The sequence below is a fragment of the Zootoca vivipara genome, chromosome 7 (assembly GCF_963506605.1).
Source record: "Zootoca vivipara chromosome 7, rZooViv1.1, whole genome shotgun sequence".
Classification (NCBI taxonomy): Eukaryota; Metazoa; Chordata; class Lepidosauria; order Squamata; family Lacertidae; genus Zootoca; species Zootoca vivipara.
The window spans coordinates 2,289,928-2,305,506 of record NC_083282.1 but is presented as its reverse complement, the minus strand read 5'-3'; the positions used below and the strand labels follow the sequence as shown (position 1 = coordinate 2,305,506).

The 15,579-nt window shown below is 45.1% G+C and overlaps 1 protein-coding gene across 4 annotated transcripts in view; it reads left to right on the top strand.

Moving 5' to 3' along the window:
• Positions 1–15,579, top strand: part of RGL1 (ral guanine nucleotide dissociation stimulator like 1) — a 122,275-nt gene that overhangs the window by 13,023 nt on the left and 93,673 nt on the right. For 2 of the 4 annotated variants that reach the window (XM_035121461.2, XM_035121464.2), the window contains exon 2: positions 2,178–2,291. In XM_035121461.2, coding sequence (XP_034977352.1) covers positions 2,178–2,291 — 114 coding nt within the window. Of the gene's footprint in view, positions 1–913; positions 1,160–2,177; positions 2,292–15,579 lie in introns of those variants that run through there. The other 2 variants (XM_035121463.2, XM_035121462.2) reach the window with 2 other exon arrangements.

Sequence of the window (15,579 nt, the reverse complement as noted above, 5' to 3'; positions counted from 1 at the left end):
AGCTGCATGTGGAGGAGCGGAGACGCGAACCCGGTTCCCCAGATTACGAGTCTACCGCTCTTAACCACTACACCACACTGGCTAAAGCCTTTGCGTGTAATGTCTGCAGTGTATGTTTGATCTCCGTTCTGTTGCACATGAACCATATTTGTGTGTGAAAAAAGTTGAATGGCACTTTCAACTTCAGTTGTGAAAATGCTCTAGCTCTTTCCCTCCCCCTTTCCACCCCTTTAACTACGAACCCCTGTGATCATTTGGATAAAGTCATGGCTCAAGACGAATTGGGTGAGAAATAGTTTACAGGTTTGAAAAATGACCGAGACCTGTGGAACTCTAAAGACTAGCACATTCCTTTTGCTGTGGCTTTGGCTGACCAGAGCCTCCTTCATCATCAGGTGTATTTCTAGCCCTAATGACTTTTTGGAGCTTGAAGTACCATTTTCTGTTGCCTGGAAGATGTGCTTCTTCCTCTCCCCCTTCGCAACACCACTTCCCATTGACAGCACCTCTCTGGGGTCATTCAGATTGAATTATCTGACCTGCCCAGATAATAGAAGTTTAGCTAACCCCCTCGCTCCCTCCCTTCCCCCCCTCCCTCCTTTGTCTCTTTTGGTTCAGGAACTGGGCGGGGAGGCGGGAGCCCCCCTTTCTGTTTTGGCACCTGGGTGCCTATCAGGAGACGTCAGCTAATCAACTTCAGAGGCTTAGCTCCGACTTAGAGTCGCGGAGTGCCAAGAGATTACTTGATAGGAATTCTTTCTTGATTTGAAGCCCCGAAAGAGAAAGAATGTATGTGCGCAGCGCAAGCATAAACAGGAAAACCTGACCCCCCCTCTCTCTCTCTCTCTCTCTGTGTGTGTGTGTGTGTGTGTGTGAGTGTGCCGGGGAGGAGTCTGCGCGTCTCGCTCTCTGTCTCTGCGCCCCCCCCTCCCTCTCTCTCTCTCTCTCTCTCGCTCTCGCTCTCTCTCTCTTTGTGCGGGGCATGAAGGGGCCGCGGAGCGCCGAGAGGAGCCTGGGTGGGGGCGAGTGAGTGAGTGGCAGAAGCGAGGGCGGCGGGTGCGGGGATCGTGAAGAGCCGCTCGCAGCGCAGGACCCACCATGCCCCTTCCAAGGGCCGGGAAGAAAGCTCAGGATGAAATTGCTTTGGAGAGCTAAAATGGTAACGAACTCGCTTGCTTTTCATTTTTCAAAGGCTTCTCTTTTAGGCAGCGAATCCTCCTTTCAGGACCGGATTTGCTGTTCTGAAGGGTACATTTCCTTCCCTCTCGCCTCCTTGCTGGCTCTTAAGGGAGTCATTGAAAGTATCTTTTTAAAACCTTTACTGCGGTTGCTGCTTAGTGGGAATCGCTATTGTTAAAACGATGCTTCTCTGCAAACTAATGAACTTTTCTGTCCGTGCGCTTGGTGTGGGAAGGAGTGGGGGGCGGGGGCGGGAACAGTTAGGAAAGGAAGCTAGCTGGATAAATTTTTTGATAAACTGGGGGTGTTTTCTGCCTTGGTCAGCCGCAAAGAGCTGCTTTAATCTATATTAATCAACAAATCCAGAGGTATGTTGCAGAACAGATTTCCAATCCAGTTTAAGAGATGTTATGCTAGTTTTTCTTCTCAGCTTTCTGGCATGTGTGACTTAAAAAAACAAAAACTTTGGTGGGCATCACTAAGACTGATAACCCTTGCACATCCTGGAAAAATATGTTTTAGACAAAAATCCTGACATAGTCTAAGATCATAAATTCAGAGAAAATGAAGATTTACTGTAATTTAAATGCCTGTTAGAGGACTATCTGTCTTCCTGAGTAATAACTAACTCTGCAGTGGTAAAAGTAATGATAGTGCTATTGGTGGTAAGTCAGGAGGAATTCCTTATGAAAAGAAAAGACATGGTAAAACTATTTGAAATATGTGCAGTCCTAGCCGATTGTGTGTGGTGGGGATGGAGGGGAGCTAAGTGGAAACTCATGGCATCCTGATACCACAGGCGAGAAGAGCTTGCCAAGTATATCCCAGATATCAGCCTCCATTGGCAAGTATCTTGTCTTCGTCTGTGATAGTTGTACAGTATTGTGCTTTGTACCACTTGTGCTATGCAGTGAGCCCTCAGCAACAAGTTCTGCAGCTGTTGGTGGAAACAACCTGTTGTTGTTGTTTTAAGTCAAGCGTTTGTTTTCTTCCTGCAGCAGAGCTCAATTCAGGATTGGGGTGAAGAGGTAGAGGAAGGCGCAGTTTACCATGTCACCCTCAAAAGAGTGCAGATTCAGCAAGCTGCTAATAAAGGAGCAAGATGGCTAGGGGTGAGTAAAAAATAAATATATATATATATATAAATAAAATGTCAGGTTGGCATCTTGTACAAATGCTTGGTGGACCTTGGAGTCCTGGTTGAAAGAGCTGAAGACCAAGTGTACTGTGAAATGGTGCCAAAGTCTGATTTTAACATTAACATTCTTGCTGGTTTCCTTTTGCATTTGGTTCTTCATCTCTGAGCACAAGACCTGAAATTTAACAATTTGGGTGAACTGTAGCATCGATGCAGCTTTTATACACACACACACACACACACACACACACACACACACACACACAGAATCACCACCGCTGTAATGCATATTGGGATTTAAATTTGGGTTTCTCTTGTGTGTGTTTATTTAGGGGAGGGGGAAGCTCAGTGGTTGTGCGCAGGCTTTGCAGAAGGTCCCCCATTCAAACCCTGGCATGTCTAGTTGGAAGGTTCTCTGATGGCAGGGCTGGGACAAAGCTGTGCCAGAGACTTTAGAGAGCTGTTGCCAATCCAAGTAGACTATTCTGGGCTAGGTAGACCAAGTGCCAGGTATAAAAAAGTTCCCATTTGTTTTGAACTGGATACTGCAGCATTCTGGATACTTCTGCTGATTGCCGAAGGATTGATGTTTTTGAATTATGGTGCTGGAGGAGACTCTTGAGAGTTCCATGGACTGCAAGAAGATCAAACCTATCCATTCTGAAGGAAATCAGCCCTGAGTGCTCACTGGAAGGACAGATCCTGAAGCTGAGGCTCCAATACTTTGGCCACCATATGAGAAGAGAAGACTCCCTGGAAAAGACCCTGATGTGGGGAAAGATTGAGGGCACTAGGAGAAGGGGACGGCAGTGGACGAGATGGTTGGACAGTGTTCCTGAAGCTACGAACATGAGTTTGACCAAACTGCGGGAGGCAGTGGAAGACAGGAGTGCCTGGCGTGCTCTGGTCCATGGGGTCACGAAGAGTCGGACACGACTAAACGACTAAACAACAACAACAACAACAACAACAACAACTGCAGCATTTGCCAACCTGGTGCCCTCCAGCTGTTTTGTACTACAACTTCCATCTGCCCCTGCCAGTGAAGGCTGGAATATAATATTCCTCCAGATAATGATATTGAGAACACACTGATAAAGCCAGGCAGGCCTTGGCCTTGCTAGTATTTAGACGGGGAACTTCTGAGCTCCCCCCCCCCACCATGCAACCTCAAAGAAGAGTGGATATATGTGTAACTTCCTCTGTTCTTTCCATATTGCAGAGTTGGACATTTTTATTTGTGCTTACTGTTACACATCTGATGTGCAGAAAAGGCTGCTCTTCTGTAGAAGATTCAAGCCCGTAAAAATGCACAACTACATTGTGCTAAGCCTTATATGGTAGGGGGTGGGGACTCTAGTTCCCATCAGTCTCAGCTGGTATTGTTAATGGTCAGGGAGGATGGAGGTTGGAGTTCAGTGATATCTGGAAGAGCACCATGCCGGCTGCCCCTTAGGTTTTCAATCTCTGCTTTACTGGACTTGGTGAGAGCTTGTATTAAATGACAGCTTTCCAACACCAGCCATTGTTCTGGTAAAATGTATGATCTTCCTTTCTTAACGTTTTTTACCCTTTGGTATTAACAAGGCAGCCACTGCATATTGCTACTCTTCAGTTATCCTGATGATTTTATAGAAACTGAGAATCTACCCAATGGGATCGGTTGCTTTGGAATGATTACTACAGCCCTATTCAGACAAGACTGTAACTGAGTAGAGCCTATGCGCAGTGGAAGGAAGGGATCATATTTGCCATGCCCCAAGTGCTCCACCCCTGTACCCACCAGACATGTTGGGTGTGTAAGACTTATTAATGCAGAGAGGCAACCTTGGGCAATATGTGCATGTAGTGCCCATATTAGAAAGAGGTATCCGATTCATGAATGAGAGTCAGTATTGCCAATGCTCAGGGATGATGTGAGGCTTAGCCCAACGACATCCTAAGGGCCACAGGCCCTGCACTCCTGCCACATAGAGGCACCATGTCTGGATATGGCTTATGTTGTATTTTACAGTGAGGCTTGAACTATTTCCATCTTGGTATGTGTTGTTGTTTGTTGAAATGCAATTTTGGTGTTTTTGGTATTTTTATTGTCTTGTCTTGTAAGGGTTTAAGACGCTTGGTTGCTTTAAGCTCGGGTGCCTATCTCAAAAAAAGGCAGGCAACAAATAAATGCAATACTAATACATATTTAATCACTTGGAAGTTGCCTTGAGTGAAGTATAGCATAAAGTCGGTTTAGAAATTATCAATATCAATCAATATCAATATACTTTATTCAACCGATAGTCAGAAACAAAAAACATTTCTCAATACAAAAATAAACATAAAAAAGATTTTTTTTCCAAGCATTTGTTTATTGTGAATATAAAAAATGCCTTCTATGGGAAAGGACAACAAAAATTAACTTGGATTTTCAGTTCTGTTCTCTTTTCATAACTTCTCTACCTGATAGATATTTTAAGGAACTTTGGAACTTAAATGCAACTTGTCAGGTGGACTACGTTATAAAGCAACATGGCCAGGCAATATTAGCAAGTTCCCTCCAGTGCATCTAAGATAGTGCTGGGAATGTCCCTCTCTCTTCATATTCCTAAGAAGTACACAGCGTTCTCAGATGAACAGATGACTTCAAATCTGCTTCCTTTGCAGTGGCAGGGTTCCCATCTTTGCCTCCTGCTTTTAGTAGGGATTGGTGGGAGGGGGGGGTAAAATATTTGAATATTAGTCACAGATGACAGATTTGCTGGGGTAAAAGGCCATTGAGAGTGGCACTCTGTCCTGTAGCAGAGTTTTTTTAAAAAAAAAAATACAAAGGAGGGAGACTGCTTTTGTCTGCTTTAATTCGGAGTTCTCAGAGCACAGGAATGTGGATCTGGTTCAGCATCAAGGGCCATGCTGGAAAGCCATCTTGAAGCAAAGGGTGGTAGCTAATTTACATTCCAGTTATTGACCAATAGAATTGGCATGGACATTGTAGAGAACTCGTCACTGACAGTAGATAAATCTAGTCTTGAGACTGAGCCTTGAATCCAGCTTTTTGTGTGTGTTGGAGGATTGAAGCCATGCTTCCAAACTGTAGGCTCAACAACATATCTTAGAGATGTTGATAGGGAGTGTTCAGTTCTGTAGAAGAAGGAGAGAGTGGATGACAAAACATATGGTGGGTTGTGGAAGCACCTCTGCTCCTTGCATACAGTCAGAATGAGATAAGTTGCATTTTTCCTGCTTTCGTGGTGACAGGATTTCATAGGAACACGGGGAGCTGCCTTAAACCAGGTCAAACCATTGGTTCATCTAGCTTTGTATTGCCAACACTGAGTGGCAGGGCTTCCCACAGTTTCCATCTTTCTAACGCTGCATGGAGATGCCAGGGACATTTTGCATGCAGAGCTACAACCCTTCCAGTGTGTTGTAGTGGTTAAGAGTGGTAGACTCGTAATCTGGGGAACTGGGTTCGCTCCTCCGCTCCTCCACATGCAGCTGCTGGGTGACCTTGGGCTAGTCACACTTCTCTGAAGTCTCTCAGCCTCACTCACCTCACAGAGTGTTTGTTGGGGGGGGGGGAAAGGATATTGTTAGCCGGTTTGAGACTCCTTCGAGTAGTGATAAAGCGGGATATCAAATCCAAACTCCTCCTCCTCCTCCTCCTCCTCCTCCTCCTCCTCCTCCTCCTCCTCCTCCTTCCAGTGTTTGCTAAAGGAGAGAAAGGAGCCCAGCATCTCTGTTGTGAACTGGGGTGGGGTGGGGGTGGAATATAATGTTTTCTTTTGAGCTGTGGCAGCAGTACTCTTAGCTGGCAGCAGGAGTTGCTCTCCACAGAGCACTCTTTCTAAACAGAGATGCATTTGCTCATGTGGGTTCTATTTCATGGTCCTGGCAGTGACAACGACAGAACTGGAAGTTTAACCATGACAGAAAGGGGAAGCCCAGTTGGCTTTGCATGTATATATGATTCTGCTTTCTGGAGAAGAAACCGTTTGCTTTCTTCAAAGATCTGCAAGCCCTAAACAGAAAGCAGGCAGAATGCTAGTTTGTTGTTTTATTTTGGAACCAGTTTAATTGTCATGGTGATGAACTTGCACAATTAAAAGGACATGAAAAACATGCCCAGGGAGAAAAAAGAGAAACTTCCAAGGCATTGGAGAACTTAGCAGTGGGGTGCAGCAGCAGCAGCAGACTTTATGGGCTTGGAAAGGTAGTCAGTGCCAATAGGCTGGTTTTACCCAAGGCAATTCTGGTGCTGAGGGATGGGAAATGAAAAGCTGGGCACTGGCAGCCTGATCAGAGCCTTTAATTAGGCTAGCCAGTGTGGGGCACCCTCCCTCCTCATGTGGGTGGACTCCAGTCCTCACCAGCCCCAACTTGCAGAGCCACTGGTCAGGGCTTATGGGAGTTGTAGTCCAGCAGTATTTGAAATGTGCCCTATTGGTTACCACTGCTTTTGCACTGTGGACAGGGGAAGAGACTATGGGTCTCGGAGCTTGGCTATACTTCTTCTTCTTATTATTATTATTGGTTTTACATATAATCACATAACATAACAATCCTTGGCTCAACTAAGCCTAACGACTCCATTCCCTCCCATCTGATGGTTTGCAAAATTAAACTTTATATCTTTACATTTCGCTTCGTTTCCTATCCTTGTTATATCATTATCTAAAATATTATATTACTCAACCTGAATAGGTAGCAATTTCATCTTACAAACCTTCAGAAAGGGGTGATGGAAGGGGTGGGAATTAGAACACGGCATGTCAGGATGATGCTGACTGAGAAAGAGATAGGAGTGAGGAAGAGAATAATAAATTTCTGAGGCAGAAGCTGCTTCTTAGGAAGGCAAAAGCAGTATACTTCATGGTAGGAAACCCCCCCCCCCAATGCTGTTGGTATAGAAAACCCAACTCCTTTTCTCCCACAGTTCAGAATAATAGGAGAAACACAAAGTCTAGGATGGGGATTGATGGGATCAGCCATATCCATCACCCTGAAAAGTATGACCTAGACCCCAGTGGGCAACTCAGAGGAAAGTCTTTCTGCAAACCTGGCCCATTCCACACCCATCTCAAAGCAGCCTTCCAGTAAAATTAGTTGCATACAAGTGTTGCAGTTAAAGGCATGTTGCTGGTTTGGATAGCTCTAGCACTTAATGCTTCTATGCTGTCAGCAAATCTAGCTTAAAAATGGGAACTATAACTTTTTACGTGGGTCAGCAGGAATATTTTTCTGCACTTGGAAGCTTGATGTTGGTTCTTTGCAATGTTTCACTTTTTAGGTCTCCAAGATCTACAAGAAAGACCCAGTAAACAATTGCCATAACATTTGTAACTAAGAACCTAAACTTGAGTTGAGCTGGCAGGGTTCAGGCCAAAGTTGTTCCCCGTTATTAAAGGGGAAATGTCAGACTAGAGTAAAGGGGAAAGGGGATTAGTCGATCACCAAGAGATCACTATAGAAACACTCTGCCTCACAGCGAAAACTTCTGTTCCAGTGATCATGCGAAAATGCAGGGCAAGGAGAGGGGGCGGGGCCGGCTGCTATCTTCTGTCTCTGGTTAAGCACTCTGGCTGTTCTCCAAAACTCCAGATTCTTGTGGTCGGTGGACATTTGAACGGGGTGTCGGGCGCCCACCAGGAAGTGCCGCCAGTGTTTAAACGCAGCGTGGATCACGAGGAGTTCCCTGTCAAAAACCGTGTAGTTGTGTTCCGCCTGGTTCAGCTTCCTGGAGAAGAAGGCACACGGTTTCCAATCCCTCTTGGTGTCCAGCTGCAGCAAGATGGCGCCGATCACCCGGTCCGAAGCGTCCATTTCTATATGTAGTGGTGCATCCTGGACCACGTGAAACAGGTGCTGGTCGGACGCGAAAACCTCCTTCAGTCGTTCAAATGCGTGCTGTGCCTCCTGCATCCACCGGAACTTCTGCTTGCCCCTTAAGCAGTCTCTTATGGGTGCTGTTACATCAGAGAAGTTCTTAATGAACTTCCTATAGAAGTTTGCAAAGCCCAAGAGGCGCTGGGCATCCTTGCGTGTCTGTGGGCTCTGCCATTCCAGGATGGCTCTCACCTTCTCCTTGTCCATTGCCAGTCCTTTGTCGAAGAGCGTATAGCCAATATATTTGTATATTGTATTCCATTTTCATCTCTGAAAAGATATTGGAGGGCATTACTTCCCACCACAGTCCCTCATGGCCCCCTTGAGTGCACACTGGCCATGAGAATATCAACCAGATTTCCCCTTTTGTAACTTAGTGTGCCATGTTTTTTTTCCAAACTTCCTGGAGATACCATTTAAATCTCTGTTAAGGGTTGACTTGGCCTTGCTTTCTGCTGAGACAGGCTATTTCATTGTCTTGCATTTTGACATTGACACTTGGTGGCAAGTGGTAGCTTTCCTTTGTGGCTATGAATAAATAACTAAAGGGAGCATCAAGCCTCCTTGTCCCATCCATCCCTTTACAGTCCCTTCTTAACTAATCCCTCTTCAGCTCCTCTATCCTCTCTTTCTTGATGAGACTGGTACTGCTTACTAGTTCCCAGGTGTTGCTCATTCAGTTCTCTTTCAGACTTTTGTGTGAAGAAAGAAGGAGGGGCTTGGAACTAGGAACCAACTTTTCACTCCCATTCTTTACTGCAGAGTATGGGCGGACATGCATCCGAGGGCATTCCTCCGCCTGAAGGGCTGCCTGGTCCAAAGTCAGCATTAAATAATGATTAAAAGGGAAAGCAGGAAGGCTCTTGAAATGCTCCATCAGCCACAAGGGCTTACCTAGGGGTTGGATAGATTGCCACATCCCCAGCAAGGTGCAAAAATTGTGTCTCTCCACTCTGGCTCGGAGTAGCTAGCAGTCCGCCTGCCCGCCCATGCGCTGGCTGGGCTGTACCTCCACTGCTCTGGGCAGCTGGGCAAGGTGCACATGCCCTTCTGGGTTCCTTGGCGGAATAATCCAGTCACTGGTGTTGCTGTCTCAGCAGCCCTGCGGGGGGTGGGGGCCTTCCCAGTTGGCCATGGGCGCTATTAAGAGCGTGAATGCAATGCCCAGCAGACCTCTGAGGGAAGAAAGATGGAGGGAGCGGGCAAGAGTTGTAGGAGGAGGGAAATGGGAGGGAGGAGGCAGAATGGAAAGAAGTGAACAGAGGGAAGCCAGCAGACAGATGGACCACTGGAGGAGGGGAGGCCGAGCCAAGCCGAGCAGCCACGGAGGAAGTCACTGGTGGAAAACAAAAGGCAATGGAAAGCAAACTTTTTGAGTTTCTGATCTGTGGTCTCTCCCTGATACCAAGGAAGCGAGGGATGCCTCTGCTCAGCAGTTAGCATCTATGTAGCGGAATGACCAGTTGGGCACCCAGCTCACCAGCTCACACTCATTCCCACAATACACAGTGAGGTGTATTGTAATGCTATTTATATTCTAGCAATGGTTTTCTAAATTTTGTATCTATACATATGATTTACAGATTTAATCCAGGTCTGTGTCCTCTTTTGTCATCTGCACTGCCTCTTTCTTGGATGATACCTAAGTGCCCGGGTAGGACTTCCCTGGCTCTCACTCAACCCACCAACATCCCTTTAGTGCTCAGTTTCCCATTCTGCTTCTTTCAAACTCTACCATCATAAAAATTCTTTTCTCCTCACTCCTCATCTCCCCCAGGCCCCGTAATTAATGGCAGTCACTCACTCCATGGGAAAACATAGAGAGATGGACACGGGAGTAGAGACTAGGCTTGTTCCTTGATTCTATCTGCAGGGCCCTATCCCGGGTTCTGTTTCTTGCTCACACTAGAATGTTGAGAACTGACTTTTATGCTCTATTTTAATTCTGGCAGAGCGTGTTCACTTGAGTATTGAAAAGCTTGTAGCTGTGAGCTGTTTTCTCCCTGGATGAGAGCACACATATTTGTACTGTAATGTCCATGTATGAATCTGGCCACTTTTTCTTTTGGCCAGAGATGCTTGCTTTCTTCCATACAGTTCCTCGCCTTCAGAAAGCATCCAAAGAGATATGTCCCAGTGGCCTCATTATGGGAAAAGGATATGCAAAAGGTGCACAGAGAACCATCTTAAACACTTCTGCCATCCATACAAGTGAAGCAATTTTTTCCCTTCCTGGTGGTTATTAGAAGCCTCTTTAGCTGAGGTCATTAACATTGTAAGGCCTGCCAAGAGCAAAAATGCTTGCAAGTTATAGCATTCCCCTCTCCCCCAAATAATGAGTTGATACATAAATCCAGATTCCTGAGCTGCTGTTTGAGCCATATTTCTGGTTTTATTCTGTGTAGAATCTTTTTCTTTTCTTTTTCTTTTTGTTTGTCGTGTAACATTTCGTATTGTAGAAGTTTCTCTCTCTCTCTCTCTCTCTCTCTCTCTCTCTGGAAATAGAGAACAGCATAGATACTCATTACTCCCCCTTCCTATAATGGATGAGCAACTTTTAAGGAGTCACTTCAGGTCACACTTGGCTTCATTGCTTGAGGGCAGATGCAATCTAATTTACTGTGTTTCTCTGCTTTTTAAAGGTCTTAGTTTTAAGAAGGCTGGTGATTGGCTTCTTATAGCTGGTCAGATCAGTTGTTAAATGAGCACTCTGCTTAATCCAATTCATGCTGCATCTTTTTTTATTTAAAAAAATACATTTTGGAAAGGAATTTAGACTAGTACAAGTCCCCATTTCCAAGCATGGCCATCTCATTGGGATTTTGGGGGCATTATCCAGCCCTTCTCTGTTTGGGCCATGGAGTGCATATGCTCAATTTTTGCACTGGAACAAAAATTGCCTCACTGCATAGGAGGCAAAATGCCACTTGTCATTTTTTACTTCTTTAACATTCTGGGGTTAATATTAGTGCATACTGATATTCTGCAATCCCCCTTGTGAGGGTAGACATCCTAATTGCTGACCAAGACAAGATGGTCTGAGCAGATAGCACCAAATTTTGCAGCAGAGCACTGACTACCTATTAGTTTCTGGGCATACAAGTTCTGGTGTTCAGGTATGTAGTTCAGGACCCCAATACATCAAGTGCCACCCTCTCTCTTCATGAACCTACATGCACACTGTGTTGATCACCTGGGGACCTGAGCGGGATATGGAGAACAAGCCTTTTCGGTGGTGGCTCCCTGCTTGCGGAATGCTTTCCCCAGGGAAGCACGACTTGGTGCCATTGTTGTTTTTGTTAAGCACCAGACAAAAAACATTTTTATTTACCCAAGCCGTTAGTCCTTAATTTGAACGGTAACTATATATGTCTGTGGACACATTATTTTTTTGTGCTCATCCTTTTCAAGTTGGTTGGATAGGATTTATTATGTGTGGTGTTGTGGGTGGGTGGATAGATGAACACATTGCAGGTAGGTCTTGTTTTGTTGCAGATTTTTAATATTTGGTTTTAATGTTTCTTGTTATTTCTCTCTTTATCCTGTAAGTTGTGCTAAGACACTTCAATGTAAAAAACATCATTGGCATTCTTGTGGGGTCTTGTGCACAGTCACTATGCTAGTCACGGCTCAAAAAGGGGAGAGGGCGATGTGTGCACTTGCATTCATCAGAAGCCCCCAATTTGCCAGGGCCTGCTCTGGAGGGATGGGAAAGAAGTGGGAACGGAGGAGATCGGTGTGCCTTGGCTATCCAGGACACAGGAGCCCACAATGGAGGCTGCCCCTTTCTAGTTCTTAGGGAGATTGAGGATTCAGTGAATTGCAGTAAGGCCTGCAACATAGCTGCTGCTCTGGTATTGGCTGCCTCCACAGCATGTCCCACCCCCACCTTGGCCCCATTCAGAGCTCCTTTGTGGTGGTTCAAGCAGCCCAGCCAAAGGCTCTGCTAGAAGGAGTGAGAAGCAGGGCATTGCTGTGCTGGCATGAGCCAGACACAGTTGCGGTCTGTGCATCTCATAGAAGCTGGACACAGCAGCCAACAGTGCTACTTTGCCAGCCCCCGCAGTCCATTTTAACAGATGGAGGCTTCCACACCCTGCTCTTTGTACATGGGGCCAAAGTCTGGATCATGCCATGAGCTGAAATCCTGAGCAACGTTGTGCAGGCCTCTTGTAATTATGTGCAATGTTTATTTATTTGTGCAGCTACATTGCCCTGTCCCCAAGGCCCAGCACCACCAGCAACATGCTATGACAAGTCAAGTGTGTTGCAAGGGAACCTCTCCACAAATGAAATGGGGTTTTAGCCCACCTTATAGGGTGTCTACCCTCCCAAAGCAAGTTATAGCATTTCAGTACACTGTAACATTAACCCCTAAATAGTAAATGGTAAAACAATAAGTAACAATACTTTGCTTTTGCCTTGCACCCAGTACTAGTTTCAGGATTTTTGGGACTTTGGGTCAAGGCAACCTTGAGGGGAACTGCTTTATCAGCAAATAATGACACATCAAAACTAAGAATTTTCTCCTGCTGCCTCTGACCTCCTTATGTACTGAGAGTGGCAGTGGGGTTGCTGTAGGGGGCCCTTTTTTGGTCTTAGGGACACCAGCAAATGCTCATCTTTCCTGCTGTCAGAAACCTTATCCTCCACTCCCATGGGCAAAATTTGGGGAACTGTTGAAAGCTTTTAAAGGGAAATGTTGAAAGCTTTTAAAGTCTCAGATGTGGAGCATGTATCCAGTGATATTCCCCTGATGAAATAAAACACCTTGATCCAGTAAAAATGTTCATCAGTGGAACAAGGAGGGAGAGGCCTCTTCCTGATTCCGTCTCCCCTGCTATCCTCTATGCTATTTTTCACACTGTCCACCCCCCAAAAAATAAATCAAACCACTTTTCACAGACTAGCTTTTTTGGTGTGGGTTTTTTGTTTTGACATTCTGCAGCATGTCATCAACCCAATAATAGTGTATTAGTGGTTGATAGTTGACTGTCCACACATCGCCCCGTGTTATTCATTCTGTGGTGCTTCCCTGATATTACTGCATTATTTCTGTCTGGAAGGGCACTTGTGCCCTACAGCACACACTAAAGCAGAAAGGAAAAACCTGGAACGTTTGTGATATGAAAAATGACAGCATGTTCTGGGCATGCTCCAGTTGAAAGCAAAGTAGCATGTCCACCCCAAAACTTTTGCAAACAGTCTTGAAATTGGGACTGCTGTGATATCACTGTGAGCAGAAAACGTCATGACAATAAACATGTTGTCGAAGGGCACCATACGTTTTTCATTTATTCCCCTGCCTTCTTCCATACATCCTTATTTGCTTCTCCCCTCATTCCCCCCTCATTTACCACTTGGCTACCTTTTTTTAATTTCCCTTTACACCTTGCCCAATTTCCCCTCCCACTTCACATTCTAGTCTTTGGCAATCTTTATAAACGACATCTTTATAAACGACTTGGATGATGGGCTTGAGGGCATCCTGAGCAAGTTTGCAGGTGACACCAAATTGGGAGGGGTGGCTAATACCCCAGAGGACAGGATCACACTTCAGAATGACCTTAACAGATTAGAGAACTGGGCCAAAGCAAACAAGATGAATTTTAACAGGGAGAAATGTAAAGTACTACACTTGGGCAAAAAAAAAATGAAAGGCACAAATACAGGATGGGTGACACCTGGCTTGGGAGCAGTACATGTGAAAAGGATCTAGGAGTCTTGGTAGACCACAGACTTGACATGAGTCAGCAGTGTGATGTAGCAGCTAAAAAAGCCAATGAAATTCTGGGCTGCATCAATAGGAGTATAGCATCTAGATCAAGGGAAGTAATAGTACCACTGTATTCTGCTCTGGTCAGACCTCACCTGGAGTACTGTGTCCAGTTCTGGGCACCACAGTTCAAGAAGGATACTGACAAGCTGGAATGTGTCCAGAGGAGGGCAACCAAAATGGTCAAAGGCCTGGAAACGATGCCTTATGAGGAACGGCTTGGGGAGCTGGGCATGCTTAGCCTGGAGAAGAGAAGGTTAAGGGGTGACATGATAGCCATGTTCAAATATATTAAAGGATGCCATATAGAGGAGGGAGAAAAGTTGTTTTCTGCTGCTCCAGAGAAGCGGACACGGAGCAATGGATTCAAACTGCAAGAAGGAAGATTCCACCTTAACATTAGGAAGAACTTCCTGACAGTAAGAGCTGTTCGACAGTGGAATTTGCTGCCAAGGAGTGTGGTGAAGTCTCCTTCTTTGAAGGTCTTTAGGCGGAGGCTTGACAGCCATCTGTCAAGAATGCTTTGATGGTGTTTCCTGCTTGGCAGGCGGTCGGACTGGATGGCCCTTGTGGTCTCTTCCAACTCTATGATTCTATGATTCTAACCTTTTTTTTAAAACAACAACATATTTTTATTAAAGATTTCTTGGTTTACAAAAGTATGTGTGATGTCTCTTTTTCAAGTTACATTTTCTACAGATCAGTTTCATTTGTTGAGACATTAGTGTTACATTTTGAAGAAAAGGGGGGGAAGAGGTGGAGGGGCATGGTGAGGTGGCCATGCTTCTGTTCTACTTAGTGTAAGTGTGGGGTGTTGTGTCAGCGTCGCTTGTGTGACTTCTCTTTACCATTCGCTTGTACTCCTTTGGTGGTGAGAGAGGAAGTCTTTGGCAATCTAAGATTTAAATGCGTAAATGAGAGCAATGTCAAACCACTAAAAAGTGAGGGTGATAAGTAGCTGAAGAACTTTCTAGATATACTGCTATGGTGATTTGTATGCAAAAGCTCAAGCAATATTGACCATCACCATATTTGGTTAGGAGATTATTTTCCTTTTGGGAATCTTGCATTTTTTCCATTCAAGATTATGAATAATGTCCTCATGTGTGCAATACTGGATATGACAGCATGTTTGGCTGTTGAATACAGCTGCAGACACACATGTTGGCAGCAAGCTTGTATCGGGTAATCTGCTTGGAAAATCGTAACAAAAACATGAGTTAAAGTTTTCAGTTCAGGTGTTGTTCTGTACCCAAAGCCCAGGCACAAACCCTGTCAGTGACGTCCCTCTTGAGGGCCTAACCAAAAAATATATATTGGGAGAGGCTGATGGATAAAATGATTTAACTTAGAAATAATTTCTTTCTTTCTGACCACTTGGTTTCTTGAAGCTAGATCACAAATGAAGCCTAGCAGTTCAATCCTGTATACGTCAACTTTAGGGATGGAATTTTGCTCAGTCTGAGTTTTTAAGTGACGGGACCAAATTTATGTCTCCCTAATACATGGATCAGGATATAATTATGCTTTGGGTTTCAACCTTCTCTGAATTTCACAGTGCCATTCTCAGTACCAAAACCACATTAAAAACGATGTGTTTTACAGTGGTACCTCA